At 39.2% G+C, this 24,802-nt stretch overlaps 1 protein-coding gene across 2 annotated transcripts; it reads right to left on the reverse strand.

Annotated features, from left to right (window-relative positions):
- Positions 1-253: 253 nt before the first annotated feature.
- LOC117375169 (oxysterol-binding protein-related protein 7-like) lies at positions 254-23,288 on the reverse strand. 2 transcript variants are annotated; one of them, XM_033971432.2, is made up of 23 exons: positions 23,149-23,288; positions 20,821-20,994; positions 19,001-19,144; positions 18,330-18,383; positions 18,141-18,254; positions 17,489-17,656; positions 17,060-17,201; positions 16,451-16,569; positions 16,241-16,327; positions 13,923-14,076; positions 12,906-13,039; positions 10,081-10,173; positions 7,924-8,095; positions 7,072-7,143; positions 6,240-6,454; positions 5,632-5,769; positions 5,465-5,528; positions 5,232-5,310; positions 4,989-5,133; positions 4,292-4,442; positions 3,655-3,781; positions 2,995-3,117; positions 254-1,412 (listed from the first exon to the last, which is right to left on the reverse strand). In XM_033971432.2, exons 2-23 carry the CDS (start codon positions 20,944-20,946, stop codon positions 1,301-1,303), a joined length of 2,733 nt encoding a protein of 910 aa, XP_033827323.1. In that variant the 5' UTR covers positions 20,947-20,994; positions 23,149-23,288; the 3' UTR covers positions 254-1,300. The 2 variants fall into 2 exon arrangements, with proteins under 2 accessions (XP_033827323.1, XP_055079552.1); XM_055223577.1 differs by lacking the exon at positions 10,081-10,173.
- Between the last annotated feature and the right edge of the window lie 1,514 nt (positions 23,289-24,802).

Raw genomic sequence — 24,802 nt, forward strand, 5'->3', positions numbered from 1 at the left:
AAAACAAGAGAAGTTAGGATGATTCAAATTTGACTTAAATGTGCACTATGTAAGTTTTATGGAGGTGACGTCACTGAGACTTGTTTGTCCCACAGTACAGCATTATCCTTAAGCATCTCCATAGAGACAAGATGACGTCACCAGGTCAGATTAACATATTTTTGCGTAATAAAAACACATGAATAAATAAATAATAATAAAATAATGATACTGAAAATGTTCTGTAATAAAAAAAAAAAACACTGGCAACTTTATGATGACCAAGCATTTTATTTGAAACAAGAAAAGACAGAGCGTTTAGTTAACAGTTGTCTCTTTTCACTAAAATCCATTGTTGAAACATCCATAAAAAAATATTTCATTGCATCAACGAAAAGAATCCTCCTTCACGCTCACATGAAAAAATACAGTACAAACACGAACAAGAAACATGATCAGATATACACAATAAATACAGTTTGTACAGGAAGGCGGTCTCCAAACCGTGGCCAGCGCAAAGCCACCTTCAAATTTAAATCTGCACTGCGGAACATTTCTGTGATTGGTTATGTCTGTGTCTCCATGGGGATGTTATCGCAGTTGTAATGTCCCGCAGTATGGTGTTAAATGTATCGATCTCCCGAGAAACAAGAAGTGACCACAAGGCCACGGAGATGTCACTGCTTTGCCTGGAATGTCCCACGGTACGGCATTAAACGTATTTCCAAGGAGACAAGCAGGTGATACTATAAAGTCGAGTGAGAGGTAGGATCTGTGGAGTGGCGGACCTGCTCACAAAGCTTTTCAAACAATATATGTTGGATAAGTTTAATGTCGTACTGTGGAACATTTTTGGCAATTACATCTCCATGGAGACAAGCAAGTGACACCATAAAGACAAGTGACAGGTAAGACCTGTGGAGAGGCAAAACCACTCACAGTAAAATGTTTTTCTATGTGTTTTTGTGTAATACAAACATCCTACATAAATGCATTCAATAATAGCCTAGTTGAATGCCATACTGTGTAACATTCCAGGCAAATAGATCTCCAAGGAGACAAGCAAAGTTCCTCCAACAGAAAACGTCCGTTGTGATTCTTTAGCCAAAAATAAGTAAAATTCAAAATCTTAACACTAAAACCACTCACTGTCATTCAAATCATTTCCTTTAAATGGTGCTGTTTGTTTCTGAGATGTGGGGGTTACGTTGGTAGAGACATCCAGCTTTCTCTAGTCTTTCATGCTCCATGGCAGCACCTCTCCCCCCTGAGGCGTAGGGGGCGCTCACAGGTGCCTCCTGTCCACAGTCCCAGTCAGGACCTAACACCACAGGTCGAGGTTCTCTGTAGCGGCAAATCCAGGATTGTCCCGTGTCTGCCAGTAGGTGCCGTTGTAGAGCCACGCCTCACGCCCACTGTCATCCAACGATTTACTGACGGAAAAGTACATATATTTCAGTACTTTTAACTTTTAAAGTGACACTATGCAACTTTCTGGGGGTGGAAAGGCATGATTCCATGGAAATGGAAATTTAAAACCATATTTCGGAACATTCTCCATGGAGATAGAGGTTTTCTGCCATACTGTGGAAAATTATAGCCACAGGAACAACATTTCCATGGAAACAAGCAGGAGGAGGCCCCCACAGGTTTGTGGAGATGCAAGCCCGCTCACAGTAAGGGCAAGTTTTTCATTATGGATGTTTCAATTGCACTGAAAAAGAACATGCTTTTCTTTTAATTCATTTTCTGGGGGAAAAAACGTTCATACCATTACGTCAATGAGTTTTTTCAGTTTCTTTTACGTATGTGATGTTTGTTTATTAATCCCTACTCCCGAGGGAAACTGCAGTGCAGTCTGTTGATCAAATTCAGAGGAGAAACTTTAAAGATTATAGATAGATGGATACTCTAAGTTTATTAACATAATGCATACTATACAGATCATTTCAGCTTTAAACTGACAAGTTTAAAGTACAAGTTCATGTTATCTTAAAATACCTTAAAAATAAGGCTAAGGTGTCCACAAGGTTGTCTGTTGATAACGCCCTGTGTTTTAGTTATGCTGGACTTAACAGCAGCTTTTGACACAGTCGACCAACTCGATTCCCAAATAAGGATGTCTGCATTTGTGTCTGATAACATTTCCTGTCAGGATTGGGGACCTGTCCTCCTTAATTGCCTCCCTGTTTTGTGGAATACCCCAGGGCTCCATTCTGGGGCCCATGTTATTTTCATTGTAAATGTTGCCGCTGGGGTCAGTTATTGCGAGGCACAGACTAGCTTTTCATTGTTATGCAAATGACCTGCAGATTTACTCGTTTGTTCAAACAAAAGTGGTGCTCTTAAATCTGTAAGTGACTGTTACAAAGATGTGGTTATGACAGAATTTCCTTCCACTAAATGAGGACAAAACAGTATATTCAGACTATTCATGCTTTTATTAGCTCCAGAATAAACTACTGCAACGCACTTTATGTGGGTGTGTCCCAGTCCGCCCTCAGTCGCCTACAGATTGTGCAGAACGATGCAGCACGATTTTAACCAACACCCCCAGACGTCAGCGCATCACTCCAGTCCTTTTATCTCTTCATTGGCTAGTTTCTTGTAGAGTCAACAGTAAAATTGTATTGTTTGTTTTTTAAAGCTCTTACCGGCCTTGTGCCTTCCTTTTTGACTTGCCCTATTTGAGCTGTGGTCAAGCAGGAGTTCATTAAGGTCAAGCAACCAGCTCTTCCTGAAGTCTCCAGAGCCGGGCTCAAACACTGGGGTCATGGGGCTTTCTCTGTCACTGGCCCCAGACTTTGGAACAAACTGCCCCCTGATTTGCCACTATCAGACTTTGGCCTCATGACTCATCCGTTATGGAACAATTAGAAACTGATGCAGGAGCTTAGTTTGAGCCATTGAGCTGGGTTTAACTTTCTTATTGTGTGTGACTTGGGAGTGGGTTTGAGTCCCTATGACAAATATATGGTACATGTACATATATATGACAGAGACTAGAGTACTCACTAGAAGAAGCGTGGCTGGTGCTCCTCGTTCCTCTTGGCCAGCTCCTTCCTGCGCTCTCTCTGCTTCTGCTCCACCTCGTCCTTCTTCTTATCGGCCTCTGTCACTTTGCCCTCCTCCAGCAGCCTGCAGCACACACAACACACAGCACTCAGTATGACACCTCTCACTGGATCAGGGCTCATTTGGACAAGACTTTCTAATATTGCTTTGTCTTCTGACTAAAATGAGGTACTAGACATTTATGTTTTTCTCTTCTGCCTGCTCCTTTTGGATATCATCTTTGTTGGTAATGACTGTTACATGTAGGCAACTCAACTCCCTCCTCCATTTCATTCTCTTTTTCCATGGTTAACAGATATATACTTTACTTGTTGTAGCCAACTAGAAAATATATTTTGTCATTTAAATTTTGATAAATAGTATGTGATTCACGGACATGTCCAGATGTGTTGGGCGGTGAGTTTGTTTACGCTCTGGTGGAAAAGTGCACCTTGGATCTCGTTTCTTTCTTCTTTTTTTTTTTAGTTTTTATCATTTAACAAAAATATCAGCACATCTTAGTCATTATGATTCCTATTTATTTAGTTGTCATAGTTTTGCCAAAATATTTTAGTCAACGATGATATGGGCCATAAGTGAGGCCAAAATGAGTCTGATTACCTCTGGTCAGGGCGGAAGCGCGTGTCAGTCGGGGGCAGCACTTTATGCAGCTGTGGTGTGAGTTCGTTGAGTTCTCGAGCGTATCTGGAGAAGCCGTAGTACTGGAAGTTGTCCTCCGGCTGCTCGTCTGCACAGATAAAACTAATATTAGAACTAAATCATAGGAATATTACGTCAGAGGGCTTCTTATGAACTCAATGTTCCACAATGCATCATTATATATCGTAATGAGACAAACATTTGTATTAAATAAAAAAAAAAAATTCCTGTAAAAATGCAGTTACAACTATCATTTTTCAAAAGATTTTTTCTATCACTTCTTGCTATTGACTGCGCAGCAACAAAGCAAACTATCATGGTTCATGTAGTTTTCTGCTAGATCCGTTATTCTGTAGCTAGTGTTTGTTGTACAATAGAATGTCTTTTAACCCTAACCCAATAAATACGTTTCTTAAATATTACCATGTGATCTTTTGGTTAAGATGATAAAAAACTTTTTAAGGAATGTCCAACTGTCACATTGTCAATATTAATACTTGTTCAAACGACTATATTGTACTATCTAGTATTGATACTAGTTTCCATTAGTATCCATTTTTCACTGTCTGTATTAAATACTATAGTATAATTTACATACTGGGCTTCCAGATGCACTTGGGCTCAGGCAACGTGTCACAGAAGATCCCCTCGTGCCAGAAGCCCCCAAAGCGGTGCACCACATCCCCAGAGCGGTTCAGCACCTCCCCGTGCACCTCGTTCTTTGTGCTGGTCGAGCTCCAATACCGCGCCTGGGTCAAAGACAGCACTCCAGTTAACATTCAGAACTAGGATTTTACAAATATGGAAGCAAACACATCAAATTATAATCTATACCTCCAAAACATTTCTAAAAATAAATATGTGTTAAAGCAGTGTTGCGTAAGATTCTTGGTGACTCCATGGTGATGGTAAGCTAAAACTGTTCTTTAAGATTTTATGATATCCTTTGGAATGTTCGATAGCATCTCCATGGAGACGAGTCATTTTAGTGCTATATCAATGAAATAAATGGTTACACTTTTGTTATTTTTTTTGGCTGAAATCTTATGCGGTGGGACTTTGTCTATGCCACAAAGTAAAGAAAAAACACTATCAGAAGTGGCTAATATTGCAATTTTTGTTTTGGAGATATAAATTACAATATTGGTTATATAGCCTAAAAATAAAGAAAATGTTGTACAGCTGATAAAAAAAAAATTATAATTTAAACAAGGGTCATAATTATCCAGTCCATTCATGGGACTAATTCAAGTAACTGAAATGTGTCTTGGCTTAAACCATGAAACCCGACTCACTTTGACAAAGGAGATCTTGCATGTGCACACGTCACTGTTCTTGTTGGTGATTAGCACCTCTCCATAGTGCTCCAGAGTGCGGTGCTGCGTCAGCACATTGTGGATGCATGTCACCACTTTGTTCCACTCATAGTGGTCGTTGTACCTGCAGCAGACCAGCGCTTTGTTTAAAATCACACCATTACACTCTAACATGTACTGTATCACAGTGTGACATGTGTATTTGAATCCTCATGCTTTTACCTGGGCAGTGTGACATGGACCGGGCCAGACGAGATTATCTCCAGAGATTTGCCCCAGAACTTGTTCTTCCATCTCTGATCTGCACAGACACAATGTTCACACCTACTACACTAAAGACATGTGAATTTATTTATTATATTTAACATTTATTTAACCAGGCAAAACATTACAAGTAAATTCTAACAAACATATAACATGTACATATACACATATTGATGAGAGTCCAAACTGACCCTGCCAGAAGGTGAAGTTCTCTGACTCTGCGTGGCACGCTGAGATGGGTGGGTGATGGCAAACCTGGAAAAATTTAAAAGATATATTTTTAGTATCAACTTAAAAATATCTTTTGTCCATACTCAATTTGAACATCAGGGAGATATTAAAGGCATTTATGAGTTACCTGTTCACTGACGTAGCGGAATCCTCTGTCCTCCCGGACGCTTTCGTACGTTTCTCCCAGGACGGGGTTAAACGGCTTGTACCGGTTCCTCCAGGAGGCCCATGCATACCCAGAGATGGAGAAGGCTGCCACATACACCTGCTCACATGGGAACAGACATAAGAATCATACTAGAAAAAATATCCTTTACTTTTACAATTTCTAGAGGTGATAACTGTTTTTATAAAAGGTTATGCCAAAACATATTTAGTAATTTAAATATACCGGTAAAATAAAAACTTCATTTAATCCATCTAACACTATTGTAAATATTAACGTAGTTATCAGTGACAGACAGGGATTAAAATGAGTTTTTCAGTGGCTTAAAAACAGAAATCTACAGAAATGTAGTTTAACCAATAGTACAAAAATAGTACAAATATATGAGAGAAAAAAAAATAAAAAATCAACTAAAAATAATTGCGCCTTTTTACTCTCATACTTTTCAGCCCTGAATTTCTACATTTTCTACAAATCTTTGATTTGATTTGAATGTGTTGTATTCATGTCTCCACTCCTACAGTCCTTTCTCCTGTGCTTTGTCTTGTGTATTGCACCGTGTATCGTACCATCCTGATGTAGGGGTCGTCGATGTGATTGGCCGTGTCCAGCAGCTCAGAGTACTCTAGCTCCTCGCTCACTCTCTGCAGCAGACACAGAGGCTCGTTCAGGGCCACAGGCATGGACACCCGGGACAAGTCTTTACCGATGTTGTTGTACAGGATTGCCATGACGCCAATATGACTGTTGTCTGTGCAGTGGGCGGGCAGGGTGGTACGGCGGCCTGAGGGGACAGAATATATAATCAATAGAATGAAAAAAATATAAATAAAATAAAAATAAATAAAAAGCAAAACACACACCATTTTGTATTTGATGAGGTATTAGAGATATAATAAAACAGGGAGTAAAAGTGTTTATTTGGTGATTTGTGGGGAGACTTAAATTACACCAGAAATTATACCAGATTTACTCTATTGATATTAAAAGTGAGCAATTAGACCAATTACATCTTTAGAGCATGACAGATAGCTCACTGGGTACATTAAATTGCATAAAAAGCATTACAGAAATTTTGATTTTAAATTGCATGAAATTTTGGAAAATTACATCCATCACAGTTGGCTCATTGCAATTTAACACATATTAGTCACATTTCTTCCTCCAAAGTCTGATCTGTGCTCCAAATGATTGAATCTCAATCTTGATTAAAACTATTAATGATGCAGCCCTTCTTGGTACTTTGTGGGAAGCATTAGGGATGCTGAGTGATGCAGAGTAACAATCATAAATATTGTGATAATGTGGGGATGTTAACTTGAGTAAAAATGTTATATTTCCCCCCCAAAAAATAAAGATTTTAAGTTTAAAAAACGCTGACAGAATTGGCTATAGACTTACCAGTATCAGAGCGCACAAGCCGTTTGTCTGGAGCGTTGTTCAGACTGTCTCTGTAGTTGAGCGTGGCAGCAGCTGTAACAGAACACACACACATACAGTATCCTGTAAGAGACTCACACCTACTACACTAAAGACATGTGAATTTATTTCTTATATTTAACATTTATTTGACCAGGCAAAACATTACAAGCAAATCCTCATATTAGACCGTTTAAAATGCTGTCATCTTCCCAGTTCTGGTATTGGAAAAATTAAGTATCTAAATAATTACACAATAGCAAACACTGCCAAAATAAGCTTGAAAACAAAACAGATTTAAACAAATGTTTTCAGGACCCTGTGATCCATCAGGAATTTATTATTCAGTTTAGATGACAGATTTTCAACAAAAAAGGGGACAGCGACAAAAAAAAATGGTGGCTAGCTTCTGACATTTGAGAGGGAATTGTTTAATTCCTGCTCAAATGCAAATCAGTTTACCTGTTGTAATTCCAACTATATCAGTTCTTTATGGTCAGACTGTGATAGAACAAAGCTCAGATTAAAGGTTCTATATTAAAAAATATTGATTCTTGTGAGTTTTGTGCCACGTTAGAATGTTGTTACCTCATCAACCCTTTGTTAGTCTGTCTACATCTATAAAGCTCAAAATGCTCTGTTCCACTTTGTTATGTTATGATTCTAGTAAAGCTTAAAAACAGTGGGGCACTTCCTTTTTTGATGACATAACAGATCAGAAAATGTATTTTAAAGGGCCTATATTACGCCAACTTGAGCTGAGCTTCAAACAGAGCAGTGCCCCTAGTTAGCGTCACCGATACTTTTTACAGTCTGTTTAAAGTGTGTACGTACAGTGTCCCTCCTCGGGCTCGGACGTGCTGGTGGTGGTGATGTCGCTCAATCCACTCTCGTCAGACTGCTCCGCTTCAGACGAGCTCTCACATATGATCACCTCGCTGGCGTCATAGTACTCCGCCAGAGACTCAGCCACGGAGGGCGGGCGCTGACTGTGCAGGGAGGGTGTCTGGACAACAGGGGTTGCAAAACATACAAGTGTGAGGGCAAAAGTATTAAATTATCTCAAGTCTTCCTTTAAGTCCACAGACAGGAGAGAGGGCTGCACACAAGTCCAGTGGTTCCCAACCATTTAGATCCTATATATTCATGTTTATTAGCTTTTTAATGTAATTTTTTTATTATATACATATTTATTTTTAATTTTTTCCCCAAAACAAAAATGTCATTTTTTTTGTATTTAATTACATCATCGATTATCCTTTACTGAGGAGGATGTACCAACACCGGCATGAGAGCTCCTCTGGACCCCAGTCCGCCGTACATCACCATCTCAAAGCCACTAACCACTCCTTTGAAGATAGTGAAGGTCAGATCTTAGCCAGAGAAAAGAAATGGTTTGAGAGGGGAGTTAAAGAAGCTATTTTTGTTAGGATGGAATTATTCCTGTTTAAGAAAGGATTGTCTTTCCTCACACCCAGAAGAATGAGAACAATAGCAGGGTCGTTAAGGGCTGAATAGCGTAGTCTCATCTGAAACTGGAGACAATAGCCGTTTCAGTGTGGTTAGCCCCTCCCCTTAGATACATATAAGGTAGTGGCCACCAGCATTCTGACCAGAACTGAAGAAGCGGCTTGGATGAGCAGCAAAACGTCTTCACCCCACAACGATTTGTCCAGTTGACAGATTTGAACTTCGTCTTTTGCTATAGTTCTTTACAGAGCTATTGTGTATATAGACTAGAGAGTGGGTTTCACACCGGGGCGCAAAAAAAGTCGGGCACAAAAAAAGTCGGGCACAAAAAAAGTCGGACGCCTCTGCATTCGAGGACAAATGCCTCCTGTGGGCGTCGTAGACGCATGCCGGAGAAAAATACTTAATGCGTATCCAGGGGATCCATTGCGTTCTGCAAGTGTCTTTGGATGTTTGGTTTTCCCTGTGTCTTTGTGAACGATGCACATCAAGTGGAGAGAAATACTTATGTAATAAATACACTAAAGCCAATCAACGGAGGCCATCGGCTCTGCCGCGGCGTCTGGATATGTGACTAGCCTTTATGCAGCCAGTGCTCCCAGCGTAATAAAGCTGCTGTTAGTTTGTGGCTGATATTGTTCTACTTTTTCCGGATAATGACATTGCTAAATCACTGTAGCGTAGTCTCTGATTGGTTGACGTTGCATGCAAATGCAAAAAGTTCAGCTTTCAACTCTGGCGTCTGATGCTTTGGACGAGCAAACCGAGCGTCTGACACCTGAACGCTCAAGACACGTCAGCAGCAGATTCGCACCGCTCGAAAACACACCGCAAAAAACGCAGAGTGGCCAAGACGTGTGTCCACCATAGACTTTGCATGTAAACTTCACGCCCCTGACGCCCTGTATCTTTATAACAAAATTTGAATTAAAAGGTGCATCATGTAACTTTTCTGGTGTGAGAAGTCTCCATGGAAATATTAGTCATATGCCAGGGTGTTCCATAATGTGGCATAGAACATCTTTCATTTGATTCAGTACATGAGTTTGCATGTCTCTTTAGGTAATTTTGAGCAAAACATTTTTACTGCAAGTGGGATCGCTTTTCCACAGATCTGACCTCCAACTTGTCTTGGTGTCGTTATCTGCTCGTCGCCATATAGATAGAAGCATTCCAGGCAAAGTAATAACATGTCCATGGAGACAAGCAGGTAGCTGCCCTCCACCAGAAATGTTACATAGTTAAGGGAAGAAAAATGCACAAAAGGGTTTCAATCCCAAACCGATGAACATTTATTATTAAATTGAAGTTGTTAGATGCCCTGTCAGTCGTCCCCACACCCATGGTTGGGAAACACCATAAGACTTTTGTCAGTGCTATTCGTGTAACTTGGTTGTGAGATGTGCAGCCCTGGGTCCTGTGGAGGCCATGCACCAGTGCTTTCCCTCTCCCTGCTCCTGTTAGTGCAAACCCCAGACTGACAGGTGAGTGACAGGTGCAGGCTCCTCCCACAGTACAGACCTGCTCGGGCTGGACGGTACAGAAGGATTCGTCCGAAGAGTCAGAGGACAGGGAGAACGAGTGGACTTTGGTCAGGCGTGACTGAATGTCAAACTAAACACACAGCAACACACAGCCATCAGCGCAGGAAGCACACATAAGGGGACATGCAGGGACAGGGACATAGATGTAAGGCAGGTTACATGGGACAGGACAATTAATACGCCCCAAAACATGCACAGGAGCACAGGCAAACAAGCAGCTGGCCTCCAGACTCCAAAATAACTACCATTGAAGCCATGCATGGATGCAAACCCAGTTCCACAGTTAGATTTAGTCCTCACAGAATGTTAAATGTGTTACATTTTAGAATAAAAGGACCTGGACTCAACTTTTTTAATGTAATTAAATAAAACCTGTTTTGCCCCAGTACAAATATACTGTAAAAGCAGCTCTTAGAGTCAAAATTAAAAAGATGTGTGCTGTCTGTATGTAATTATGCTAATGCTTGTTAGTTAGCTTTACTGTGATGGTAAACTCTGCTATGGTGTCTGAAAGTTGTAAAAAGCACTTCTAAGCTCATCGTGGTGAATAATTAGAATGCTCGGAATGCATAAGGTAAGTGAGGAATAATTCTGTACCACTGCAAACTGTTTACCATCTAAAAAACATTGACAGTAAACCTTTGATTTTTGCAAAGTTAGACTTAGAGAGACTTATCCATGCATTTGTCTCCAGTAGGTTAGACTACTGTAACGTCGTGCTCACTGGCCTCTCCAAACGAGCCTTAACACAGCTGCAGTACATCCAGAACACTGCTGCTCGGGTCCTGACTAGAACCAGGAAGTATGAGCACATAAGTCCTGAGCTCAGGTCTCTGCACTGGCTTCTGTGGCTCAGAGAATAGACTTTAAAGCAGCTCTGCTTGTGTATAAGTCTCTCCATGGCCTAGGTCCAAAGTATATCTCTGACATGTTAGTGCCACATGAACCATCTCACACTCTGAGGACTTCAGGGACCGGCCTCCTGCTGGTGCCCAGAGTCAGGACTAAACATGGGGAATCAGCGTTTCAGTTTTATGCAGCTAAAACCTGGAACAGTCTTCCTGAAAATGTGAGACAGGCCTCGACTTTGACAATGTTTAAATCCAGGCTCAAAACTGTTCTGTTTAGCTGTGCATATGACTGAAAGGTTTTTATTCTGCACTCTTCTCTTTTAATGGTAATTTTATGATTATTTGTGATTGTTTATGTATTGATTTGTGTGATTTTAATGTCTTTCTTATTCTTTAAAGCACTTTGAATTACGCTATACAAATAAACGTGCCTTGCCTTAAAATGAACCAGTTCAGTTTTTCACATTTTAAGAAAGTAAATATCTAGTACAATGCCTTTAAGATGAATTGACCGATAAACAATATCCACGTGAGAGCTGTATGATACAAGTAAACAAGGTAGGTATTGCTTTGGTTGACTGTCAGTGACTTCTCTATATACAAGTCTACTGTATCTCAAGCAGCCCTACTACCTTGTATGAGTCACAAGACTTGTATCAGCTGAACTGTCTCAAACCAGTTTCTAACCTGCTCAATCTGAACCTCTAATCTCTGGTTCTACCATCTCTGGACCGCAGCCAGGATCTGTACAGGTGCACGCGTATCTTGTAACAGTTAACAGCTTAATCTCTCCCAGTGGGTCAACTGTGGAAGTCAGTGAATCATGTAAAATCATGCAGGTAGTCCCTGGTGCCTTTGTTTGGGGGTTGTCATGGAAACAGGAGGAAACAGGCGGTGTCTGGTCCTGTCCTCAAACAGATCCAACCTGCTCCTGGTTTCACTGCTCTCAGGGAGAGGCCGCTTTTGTGTAGGCAAAAACTGGGCCTGTCATTCTCCTTTGGAAACATTCATTACCTTTAAGCATAAGATTCAAGATTGATCGACTCATCTACCTTTATTGCTTGTACTGGGTAAAAGCATTTTAAACTATGGCTCACAAGTGTCTAGTCTTAACATGGAAACCTGCAGTTCCACGATTGTTAACATTTAGCTCCATGTAACTGGTGTCATTCAACTGTTAGAGAATTTGTTCTTCTTTGACATCAGTTTCCTTGATCACATGTCTCACAAAAACAGTATGCTATGCAATTCTCATTTCATCTTGGCCAGCTTGTCTCCAGGCTTCTTGGCTCATATTTATATCTCCTTGTGTGGAAGCATAGTCAGGCTTGAATAGCCAATGCTAACGTGCAGTGCTGAGTATTCAAGTCACTGGGTCCCTGTAGGTAAATCTCCTTCTCCTGCCTCAGACACCCAGTGTCTCCCTCCTCAGAAATCCACAATCTCTTGCCTCTCTGTGCAGCTCTAGGACTTCTTAGGACAACATTTATTTTCCCTAACAACAATGAAAAAGGGCTTTCCTACATCAGGGAACTTTGTGTATATGAACCACAGGCGGGGTGCTGCAGAGTGCCTTTAAACAGTATGACAGTAGTAGTAGCATTACCTCTGAGAGCATGCTGCAGTGTATGTAAATAGTATAGTAGTAGTAGTAGTGACAGCACCTCAGACAGGGTGCTTATGAGTGTATGTAAACATAGTATAGTGGTAGTAGCAGTACTAGTAGTTACCTCCGACAGTGTGCTGCAGAGCTTACTTAAAGTGTAGTAGTCGTAACAGTAGTCATAGTAGGTCATAGTAGTAGTCATTGTAGTAGTCATAGCAGTAGTCATAGTACCTCAGATAGTGTGCTGCAGAGTATATGTAAACCATATAGTAGTAGCAGTACCTGACAGCGTGCTCTTAAGTGTATGTAACAGTAGAGTAGAAGTACTCGTAGTAGTAGTAGTACCTCAGACAATGTACTGCAGAGCGTCGCCAGTTGGTGGGAGGTGTTCTGTCTCAGGTCTGGTCCGGTCCAGGCCTGTCTGAGCCTCTCTCTCTCCAGAGTCAGAACCTCGTGCACCGAGCACAGAGACGCATGCACTGAAATATACACATGTTTTCATCTGAATCACTAAACACTAAATAACAGTAGTGTATGAGTACATTTAGTACATTTAGCTTTTCGCCCTCCATTCCTTACTCCAGTTTACCAGATTACTACATGGCTTGTTTTTTATGGTGATATGTGCGGATCTTTCTCATTTTGATTAGTTTAGCCATTTAGGATTTTAAAATGACTTCCAGATTGTATTGTTCTTATTACACCTCTCCCACTTTTGCCTCTAAATGCTCCAAACTATGGTATCTTTGGGGTGGTATTTCCAGTTAGGCGGGAATCCCATGCATATATTTTTAATCATTTTACATTGTTTCAATTTGTATTGTGTACGTATGTATGTACGGCGACCTTGAGAGCCTTGAAAGGTGCCTAACAAATAAAATGTATTATTATTATTTCAGTGGAGAATTTGGACAAGTTTTCCTGTTAAAACATTTTACACAAATCAACTATATCATATTTAATGTTCATGTGCACCAACAACAAGGCACTGATTTTCTAGAGGGCTTTAAAATGGCTTTAGAAACCCCATAGAACACAACTGCTGTCAAGACTGGCAGCCTCATGCAAAATAAAGCAACCCGAGTGACGATGGCGATGCCTATGGTAACTTCCGGAATAAGGTGAATAAGATTGTTGTATGTTAATGTAATTTATCTCATGTCAAGTTCAATTTTCACTAAAATGTAAAAACTAATTTTATATTGTGAATTAATGCTCTGTAGATCTTGACTTTCCCCATGGCAACATAGTTTAAAGTTCAGATATGGATTATAATGTTAGGTTAGTGTTTAGGTTAATGTTAGGCAAGCAATGTTAAGTCCCCAAAAATCATAGAAACCCAATATGTGCGTGTGGTGGTACCTCTCTGCGATGCAGCGCAGATCTCCGTGTGCAGTTTCTGGGCCTCTGGAGAGCTGACCTGGGGCTTGGACAACTGAGAGTACAAGTACCCCGGGAGGGAGGGGACAGAGTTACCCAGACTGCTGTTGTTGCCGCCCAATGTGCCTGTGGGATACTGGACATAGACAACATTACACTCAAGACTTGGATAAAAAAGTATGGGTTTTATAGGACACACTTATAATATTGGTACTATGCCATCCTCAGAGATGGGTAGAGTAGCCAGATATTTTACTCAAAATTGTACTGTGAGAGTAACTTACTTCAGAATAATATTTCCCAAGTAGAAGTAGAAAGCAGTGGTTCAAGAAATTATTCAAGAGTAAAAAGTATTTGCGAAAACTATTACTCAAGTAAGTAACTGCTGGGGTGTCATCTGATTTTTATTTGAAGTGAATAATTGGAAGGAAAAAACATTACATAATGCACAAACTGGGTATTTTCAAAGGATAGATAGAAATTACTAAATTACTCAAGTAGGTAAAAAAACGTATGTTGCAAGAAATGTACTATAAAAGTTGTAAAAGAGTATTGCCCACCTCTGATTCTAACCTACGTGGTTTTGACACATTAGTCAAGGTCACAGATCAATGGGTTGAAGAAAGATGAGAAATCAGGACCATTGCTATAGCGATTTGCCATTCAAAAGATACTTTTAATTATTAAAGTCCTTCAAATGTTGCATTTAAGAGGAAGCTAAAATCCATACGAAAAATCCAATGAGGAGGACTAACCAATTACCATATTTTCCGGACTGTAAGTTGCACTTTTTTTTAGTTTGGCCGGGGGTGCGATTTATTTACTTATAAGCATATAATCTGAGTATGTGTCACATCTGAGTATATAATTTCACATCTTCGCTATTGTCACACTGACAACTGTGCGAGGGCACTCTAGGCTTGTGTACCAGTATCTACCATAATGTTGACATTTTCAATGGTACATGAGTAGTAATTTAAAAGATATCTGAGAAAGACTGAACTTTTGTTCATGGCTCCTAAAAGAAAATCATTGTGCCGAGTCTGATGAAGCACTGCTTCCTCTTCTGCGTGGTTGTCATCTACTTCTGGAGCTGACGTAGTTGTTCAGAAGCGACACCGAGCATGAAGAATTCAGTGGTGATTTGGAGTGAGATCGAGAGTAAAGTTGTTAGCTTATTTTTTATGCTTTAGTTATCTGATTAACTGTTAATATCTTACGTTAATATAACAGACACATATTCAATTCTGTCTATGTGTCATGTAGCTGAATAAATATAAATGTGTTATGTTAGCGTGCTGTACTGCTATTCAGCCTGTTGTTCTCCATTTTATTGTTTTTATAACTTTCCTTTAAAGATAAAATGTCTGTTCTTGGTCTCGGATATTGTAAAATAAATTTTCCCAAAAAATGCGACTTATAGTCCAGTGCAACTTGTATGTTTCTTTTCTTCATTATTATGCATTTTTTTGGTTGATGTGACTTATACTCAGGAAAATATGGTAATTGATAATCACAAATTTAAAAAAGATAAATTACTTCAAAAAAGTAAACCTAAAATAAGTTTATTTTTTATCAGTTTGTTTATGTCACATTACCATTAATTATTTAGGTTTGATTTCAAATACTAGAGAAGCTGTGATCTATGAAAGTGAATAAGAATTTCAATTTGGCCATGGTGTCAACTGTGAATAACTAAATTTGTGATTACTTCTTATTGGTAATTGTAACGCAAAATAATTATAAGACATTCCTAGTTCCCAAATGTAGTGGTGAAAACAATGCATTTGTGATTTAATCTTAAAGTAATCCTATATTACGCAAAGTTGACTCTTGTGAGCTTGATATAATATTGTTATCTCCTCAAAAACATACCCAGAGTTGTGTTTCATTTCATTCACCCATGTTTGAATAATACCGGTACTTTATTATTAGTCCGTCTACATCTCAAAATGCTCTGTTCCACCTTGTGATGTCATGAAGTGATAGTTTAAGTTAACAGCGACCTTTTACCTTATGTTTAGTAGATTTACAATTCCAGGGCTGACATTATCCAAATGATTCTAGTGAATCTGTATGGAGTTCAAAAAAAGTACTTTCTGTATTACCTCATGACATCACAAGATGGAACAGTGTCTTCTGTTTAAGAAAAGAACACAGCCTAATAAACATACAGGGTTTGTGCGTTAAACGTGTGAATGAAACAAAACAACTACGGGCATATTATTGATAAGGAAGCAACATTACAACATAGATCAGAAAATAGTGTAATCCTTTAATCCTAAAAGTATTGAGCCTACCATCTCGCCCATGGCCTCCACTCGTGACAGTGTCCTGGAGTGACCAACGCCTCTGCCCTTCTTCTTTGGCTTCTCCAGGGTCAGGTTCTGGAGGAGGACACACACATTGTTACATTGATATGAGTGATGTAATGGTTATTGTGTGGGTGTGTGTGTGGGTGTGTGTGTGTGTGGGGGTGTGTGTGTGGGGGTGTGTGTGCGCCTGTGTACCTGCATGCTGATCCTAAGCTCCAGGTCAGTGCTGGTGATGGGCAGTCCTCCCTCCAGCCAGTGCAGTCTTTGGATCAGCTGAGCCATCTCCGCCAGCTCAGCCTGACACCGCGCCAACTCTAAGTAAATATTGAATACAAAATACATATATAGACCAAAGCTCTAGGTTGTTATAGTGTTAATGAGTTAAAATGATTAATTTCAAAACTAGGGTTGTCAGAAGTAAAAACTAAATGCTCATTTGAGCAACTATTCATACTAAAAAGTCACATTCACAGGACAGAAATGAACCTTTCCTGAATAGCTTCAGAGTGATCTTAAGCTGCATTAGAAAAAAAGTATAAGACCACATAGACTAGTATACAGATATGGACCACAGCAGGATTACACAGATATAAGGCCACATGGGAATATAAAAGAAAGTAATATAAAGTAAATAATCTGAAATATCCTGAAACAATATGAGTAGAATTTTTTTTTGCAATTTTGGTTGTCAACTATTATTTGTTTTATTACTGAAGGCTTCTAGATATTATATATAAAGGTGTATGTGATGAAAATTAGATTTTAAATTTTTAATGTGTCTTTGCAATAAAAAGTTATTAGTACCGTTGGATGTAGCATCGATGTCCTGGGTCTGCTGGAGCCAGGCAGACACTTTGCTGTTGACCCCGAGGTTAGGGGCCACTCTCGGGGCAGGACTGCTCATCTCAGTCTGGTACACGGACGCCGAGCTGGCATAGTTTGGAGGCTGGGAAAAACAAAACAACAAACAAAATTAAAATGATTCCATCTTCATTTTGATTTCATAGTGCTGCTGTCTTCGATATGTAAAATAAAAAATATATATTATATTGGCCAAGTTGTTTTTGTGTTTGAGATTTGTTTTTCTCCCTGCATTTTATGCAGCCAAGCCATTTTTGTTTTGCTAAAATTATAAATTATAAAAATCAGTCCCTGGTGGTCTCCAATGAATAAGCCCCTTCAGTGTGTAGAAATGTGCAATATGGCTTTAAACTACTTGTGCCCCCTTGTTACCGTGGAGCGTCGGGGCTGGGCGGGGCCAGACATGGCAGGCAGGGAGCTCTGACCCAGGGACAGAGCGTGCAGGACCCCCCGGTGCACGCTCATGGCCTCGTTCTTTTTAAAGATCCGGTGAGCACACAGCTTGGTCAGCCAGATGTAGAAGATGTCATTACTCTTGGCCTGCAGGGACAAATGGAGGCAGAGTTACATCAGGGATTGGAAAAGCATTTTTTAAAGTTTTAACATTAATTTAGTAAATATTTTTTGTCAAATATATTTAAGAGGTTTTAGCCTTTGTTTACAGCACCAGCATGGTTTCTAGGTAACAGTTATAAAATAGCCAAAACATATCCACGTACAATTATAAACTTGATCAAATTAAGCAGAATCTTAATATATTTCTGATTGGAAAGAAAATGAAATCTAGGAATGAGTAAATCAACCAAAACCAGCCAAAGTACCAAGTGAATCCTGTAGATATTCTGATCCAATGAAGTAGTGAAGCTACAGTCATTGTATTGGGCAATTCATTTTTTTAATTTTTCTTCTCCCCACTCTTTTACATAGTTAAATGTTAAATGTGCCTAATGTGCCTATGACATCCTTGATATAATTACAATAAATCAAATTAAAATATATAGCCTATATAAAACAGTGCGTCTACCTTGAGGTGGTAGATGTTGTCTCCTGCATCCAGGTCAATGCGCTTGGTCTTCTTGTTAATGGACATGACAGCCAAGCTGACGTCCAGAGCCCCGTGAAGCTTCCCTCTTATAATCTGAACATAAATACATTCAGTATACGAGTCCAAAAAACCTCAAAATGTAAATACGATACTTGTGCTTGTACTCACGTCCTGCTGAGACTTTGAGTACTTGAGAACGCCCTTCTCCAACATGAAGTATCTCTGAAAAATACAAACACTGAGATTACTGCACAGGCATTCCTATGGTTACCACATGTCAATGAGCTGAACACACAGTCAAGAACCAACTCATTAGCCTTTATTTGGATTTTGAAGGACTAGTCTGAACCAAACCAGGTCTAAAAGTGGACTTGGTGGGGTTACAGACCTGGTTTAGTCCAGGCTTATTCCCACCTAACTGTTACTAGTAGGCAGAGATGGGGAGATTAAGAGTAAAAACATATTTGAGGAAACTAGAACATGAATAAATAACTACTTGGACATAACGTCTGGTTTATAATTTTAAATTAATCTAATTGAATTATTATTATTATTTAATGTTTTGTCATTTCCAAAGTATTTACAGAAAAATGAGAAACTAAGTCATATCTGAAGGAGCGGTGCAAGTAACAAATGTTCAAATTATTTTATACTGTCAATATAGAACTTTTTTCACTTGTGGAACTTGTGGGAAGACGAATCATAACTTTTATTCAAGTAAAAGGAGTGAAATAGAAGTTGTGTCTAAAATGACTCATAAGTAAATTTCTTAACAAGACATAACTAAATTTCTAAAGTTCTAGCAGTATAAATGATAGTGCAGCTGGTTTGGTGGTTACCTTGTGCCAGCCCTTGAGAGGGTACTTCCTCCTCTTCATCAGGAAGCCCTCACAGATACCCGGGATGCTCAGGTCCATAGAGGAGCCGGTGGCGGTGACCATGTCCATGTGTTGCATGTCATCCATCACCTCCCAGTTACGAGACTGAAGACATAGAACAAGAAAACAACTTCAAGATCAAATTCGAAAGGCTGCCATTTTGGGATAGATCGATAGGATGGGTAAAGACAGAATCCAGGCATTTTTTGACAACACTAAACAGATGGCATGAGTTCATATGCAATTATGTGTGTACAGTGTCCCCTCGCTATATTGCGGTTCACCTTTTGCGGTCTTGCTGTTTCGCAGATTTTTATTTTTTTTTGTGCAGTTCTGCAGGCTTTTTTTTTTTTTTTTTTTTTACAGCTGCCTGAGCGTGCATTGTGTTCTGCGTCCCGATTGGCTAAGGGGCGTGTCGTGTCTCCTGTACAGTACAGAATGTGTTCAGCCAAATTTACATAAATGTTGGATCGCAGTGTGACTCTGAAGTGCTGTATGTTTGCAAGTTTTCTCCCCGACAAAGCCCACAATGTTGATGAAACATTCTGCACCGACAAATTTTAGAAACGCTTTGGACTTAAGTAACTTCTCTGCATGGAGAGGCACCTCTGCGAATACTGCTGAAGCAGAGGTGACGTGAGCAACACATTTAAAGCGATCGAGGAAGGGGGATATAATATACGAAGGTTTGAACTTCGAGAGTGTTTAAACAAGGGAAAAATTTGAGAAAATGTTAGGCTGTAACACACCTCACCACACACTTTATACACTTTTCTCAGACAGGCTTAAAAACATATGCAATAATAAAAAATAAAGGTGACTACCTCGCAGATTTCGCCTATTGTGGGTTATTTTAGAATGTAATCCAAGTAATAAACGAGGGACCACTGTATATGTAATATGAGCCAAAGCTTATGTTATATTTTATGTGTTTGCTAGTTCTGAACCATGAAGTAAGACCACAGTAAACATCAGTGAAAAGAAAAGAAAATACTCGCATATTTACTGCTTGTTGTACTGCTATTCAGCCTGTTGCTCTCTAGTTTATTGCTTTTATTATAACTTGCCTTTAACCCTATTGAGGTGGATGCTGTCATCGCCGATAGAGCGCAGTTGCGAATTTCCCATTACCATAGCCCTGCAACGAATTGTGCTCTCATGTAAATTCAAATGGCGTCTCAAAGCAGAGGCATGGGGCTCTTTAAATATTTTACGGTCATTACTGTAATCTGCTTACGTTCAAAGACAACCAATCCCAGGTGCTACGGGGCTTTTCCCAGTCAGTTATTCGATAATGGAAAGGAAAAATACGGGTGGATATGTAAAATAGAGGTAGTTGTGTGAAAAAATACAGTACATTCTGATACTTCCTTTAACATGATTTTTATGGCAAAAAAAGAATAAAAGTCTAGGCGAGCTATACTGTCTATAATGTGCTCAGTAATTAAAGGGTTAAAGATAAAATGTTTGTTCTTGGTCTCGGATTTTGTAAAATTAATTTCCCCAAAAATGTGACTTATTTTTTCCTCATTATTACACATTTTTTCACTGGTGCGACTTATACTCCAGAGTGCTGTATAGTCTGGAAAATACTGTATTTCAAGCTAATCTTTCTGCCACTTAGCCAAAAAATAGAAATTATAAAAGTTTTAGACTATTGTAAAAAAAAACCTAAGAATAAGATCAACAAGTCTAGTAAATTACAAATGAATGACCACCATTGTTCCTTTTATATAAAAGTCTTTCCTTCCATATGCATGTTTTTATCCATCTTGACTCACCACTTTGGAGTGTTTAGAGGAGCCCGTGCTGCTGTTACGTGAGTGGCCGGGTTTAAATGCAGGAGATCGCTCCAGGATCAGTGACTGGCTGCTGTTCAGAGAGGGCAGGCACACCTGGGGGTCCATCTTTGTCCTGTGTGCAGTCAGAGGGGCTCCTTTGTCATCTCACGGACACTAGAGGCAGAAAATGGAAAAAGGATTTTAGTGTACAGTTAATTCTATAGAATTATACACTTAATTTTTAAGTTATTTTTCCTATTTTAAAATTACACTTCAAAATATAACAACCAAAAATGACTAAATTTTCTTTTTTTTTTTACATGTCAAAAATATAAAAACTGAAGTTTAAATCTGACAATGAAAATCTTAAAATGGCTAAAGTATTTTATTTTTTTCATGGTATCAATACAAGTAAAATCTGTTTATTTTTTAATCATGGCACTAAAATTAATATTTGACACACGTGTGTTGATTTAGCAGTTTTGTGTTAAGTTGATGTTAAAATTCATTCAAATTATCAGGGACAAAACCAAAACCACAGGCCCAACTTTCTGAATACACCAAAGTTTTACAACTGTACATCTATATATCTATATACACACACATTCATATATACACACACTCATTTACATTAAACCGTGTAAGAAAAAGATACATTTCCACAATACTATACTTCTGTACTCTTATAATCGCATGTTTTTGTTTGTAGTGTTTAATACCGTTCCTAATCTGTAAAGCACTTTGAATTACTTTGTAACATATAAAGGCAAGACATATTTATTTGTATATTAGTTTGTACACAATGTATCATTACTGCCGAGCTACTGCGAGGACCGAGCTAGTCAACTGTCAGAGAGGAAACACCTCCCTCTCAGGTGTTCGCTGTGGAAAGAGGAAGTGCAGAGTTGACATTCCAGGCTGAAGAGGCTAGACCAGACTCTGGTGGAAAACCTGCTTCAGTCACATGCAAAGTGCAAAAGCTACAAGGGATTTTCTGAAAAGATTTCCACACCGCTCACAGCAGACAACAAAAACAAACAAAATTCCCCGAAGTATAGAACTGTAAAAGTGCACAGACTATCTAAAATCTATCTAAGATAAAGCATGTGTTCAATTCTCTGGTTTACAGTAAGGGTTGGGGAAAAAAAATACAACATTTTAAACGATCTAATAAGTCTGCAATTATTTAGGCAATATAACAGAAATTCATATTGGTTTGAAAATATTTACATCTCTTTGCAGAAAAATCTGCCAATTTTCCATAATCTTCCATAAAACATGCACAATATTACTTTGTCAATTATATTAGCAGCAAATACTATAAAGGGTGAAATGTTTTAAAGAACCAATTATTGTTGTGATTAGGTAGGTATTTAGGAAAAGTGGGGAGAGTAGCCACATATTGCACTAGCACTTACAAACTAAATATCTGAAGGAGGGGTGCAAGAAAAAAATGTTCACATCATTTCATCTCGTTAACATAAAACTTTTGTCACTTGCAGACTTAATCGCAGTGAAAGAGTAATCCTCAACTGTTACACTGATCTCTATCATTACTCAAGTAGCAGTAAAGTATGGGTTCAAAAAGTAAAGTTCTTCAGCATGTCTTTGTAATCCCTCAGTCCCTGAAAAACATTGCAAAACCTCTGTCGTCCAGGTTTTTGCTTTGGATCAGACCTGGACGACAGAGGTTTTGCAATGTTCTTCAGTTAATGCAACTGTACTACTCACTTCTTAGAGTACAGGCAAGGGGACAAGTCGTGTTTAGAGGCCAGTTTGACACACCTTAAAAAACATAAGCAGTTAAACGAGTACAGCTCTGTGAACGCCCTGTGGACTCAACTGATTTACAGCAGCCATTTTGATTTGGGGTCACAGGTCAAACCCCAATGTCATCACTTTTTAACAAATGGATGCAGAGGTCTGTTAGTGGATACACTGCAAAACTATAAGAACTAATAACACAAAAAAATTTAATATTACTCAAAAAAATCTATTCCATTATGCAGTTTGAGTTTGTTAAGCTAGTCCTGATTTTGTAGCATAAATGTGCAGAATTTTTCCAAAAATACATTACTAAAGTCCATGTTTTTGACAAGAAATTACACAAACTCAAAATGTATCTAGATTAAAGCATTAATAAATCCCGACACCAGCATTTCACTCATTCAGTAACTTTGAAACTCTTCTAAACTGCAACTTCATCACTCAGAGGGTTGAATTTGGTTAACTATACACACTTTAAGAATTACTTTGATGAGTTACAAGATACAATCACTCTTAAGGTGTCCAGTTAACAACATTTAGACAATTTAGCATGTGACTGACCTGTGTTAGCAGATACCTGGACTTATCCCAGTACAAGTCCAGGTGTTAGTCTTGCTGCCCTGTCCTCACTGGTTAGTTTTTACACTTCCAAGGTGTAGTCTGCTCCTGTGTCTATCCGTGTGTGTTATAATGATGATCTGAGGAGCAGTTCTCGTTGGAGGACAAGAATGGGGCCAGGTATCGGGGTGGAGTCTCACCTGGACCGACAGGCTCTGGCTTCCTCTCCCTCTCCCTACCTCTTTCCTTCTCTTTTTCTCTATCTGTGTCAGAGTGTACACATGTTTCACATTCTCTGTACATCCTCATTCACTTTTACTATAGAAAGGGACTCTGTTTCACTATCCTGTAGTTTATGTTCACATGACATCACAACATTGTAGAATCCCCATAGTTTAAACTGCGCTGGGAAACAGGTCTGAAGTCTATGGTGGAATAAGCTCTGTAACTCTCAGGTTGCAGATTTGTTGACCTGGTTAATGTCATCTCTCTGTACGCATTATTGTTTCATGGGGATGGGCCCAGTAATTATTACAATGTTCAACATATTCTCTGTCAACATAAATAAAACGTAAAGCTACAGTAAAAAAAAAAAAAAAAAAGCAAAACGTCCACAAACCAAACTTATTTGGCCTGGAGAAGGGGGGGTCCCTCCTGCTTGTCTCTTTGGAAATGTTGTTCCTTTGGCTATAATAAACCCACAGTATGATAAAAGACTTATTAATCTCTGGAGACTGTTGAAAAGTACAGCTTCAATTTTCTATTTCTGTAAAATCACACAGGGGATGTGGCCAGCTGTGGATAATGGACATGGTGAAACAGTATTGAACACTTCAAATGCATTTTTGTTTGTCAACTCTGGATGAGCTCTTCCCTCACTCTCTCTGGGCTCAGTGGTTCCCTGTGTGACTCTGGTATAAATAATGTTTGGAACGTGCCACATTGTCCTCACATGTGTCAGTGTAAGAGCAGCTCATCAGCTCCTGCCCAGGACAGTCATAGAGGGCGAGCTGGCATGTACACAGTACTCATGTAAGCCCAGAAAAAACAAACAAGTACAAGGTTGTATGACAGTTGAACTGACTCAGATGTGTATATTTGTAATTAGAAAGGGTGGTAGATCCAGAAGCAGGTAGAGGGAAAAAAAAGAGTAACGTTACTTCAAAATAATATTGGTAAAAAAGTATTTGGGGCAAACCGCTACACATAAGAGTAACTGTCAGGACATAACATTTGATTTATAATTTGAAGTTAATGTAAATGGAAGGACAAAACAGTAATGCACAAAATCTGGTATTTTCAATCATATGATACTTGAAGGTGCGGCACAAGAACCTCAAATGTTCAAATCATTTCATATTGTCAGCATAAAGCTCAAGTCACTTTACTTGTTTGCATGCGTCAGTGCACTCTGTGGAACAACCCCAGTGCACACTACATTTAGTTCTGTTCACTTCACTTTTACGCTGGTCTTGTTCACATGCACTGTGCATCATTTTCCCCAAATACACACCATGAGCCACGTGTCAGCCCATCAGCTGATGGCCAAACTTATTTCAACGACAATGCGCTTCAAACAGACAGATCTCACTGAATACGTGTGAATACACATGAATACAACAGGCATACAGAGGCTCGCCTGCACAGAGGCAGGAGG

This window comes from Periophthalmus magnuspinnatus, chromosome 8, assembly GCF_009829125.3.
Source record: "Periophthalmus magnuspinnatus isolate fPerMag1 chromosome 8, fPerMag1.2.pri, whole genome shotgun sequence".
Taxonomy (NCBI): Eukaryota; Metazoa; Chordata; class Actinopteri; order Gobiiformes; family Gobiidae; genus Periophthalmus; species Periophthalmus magnuspinnatus.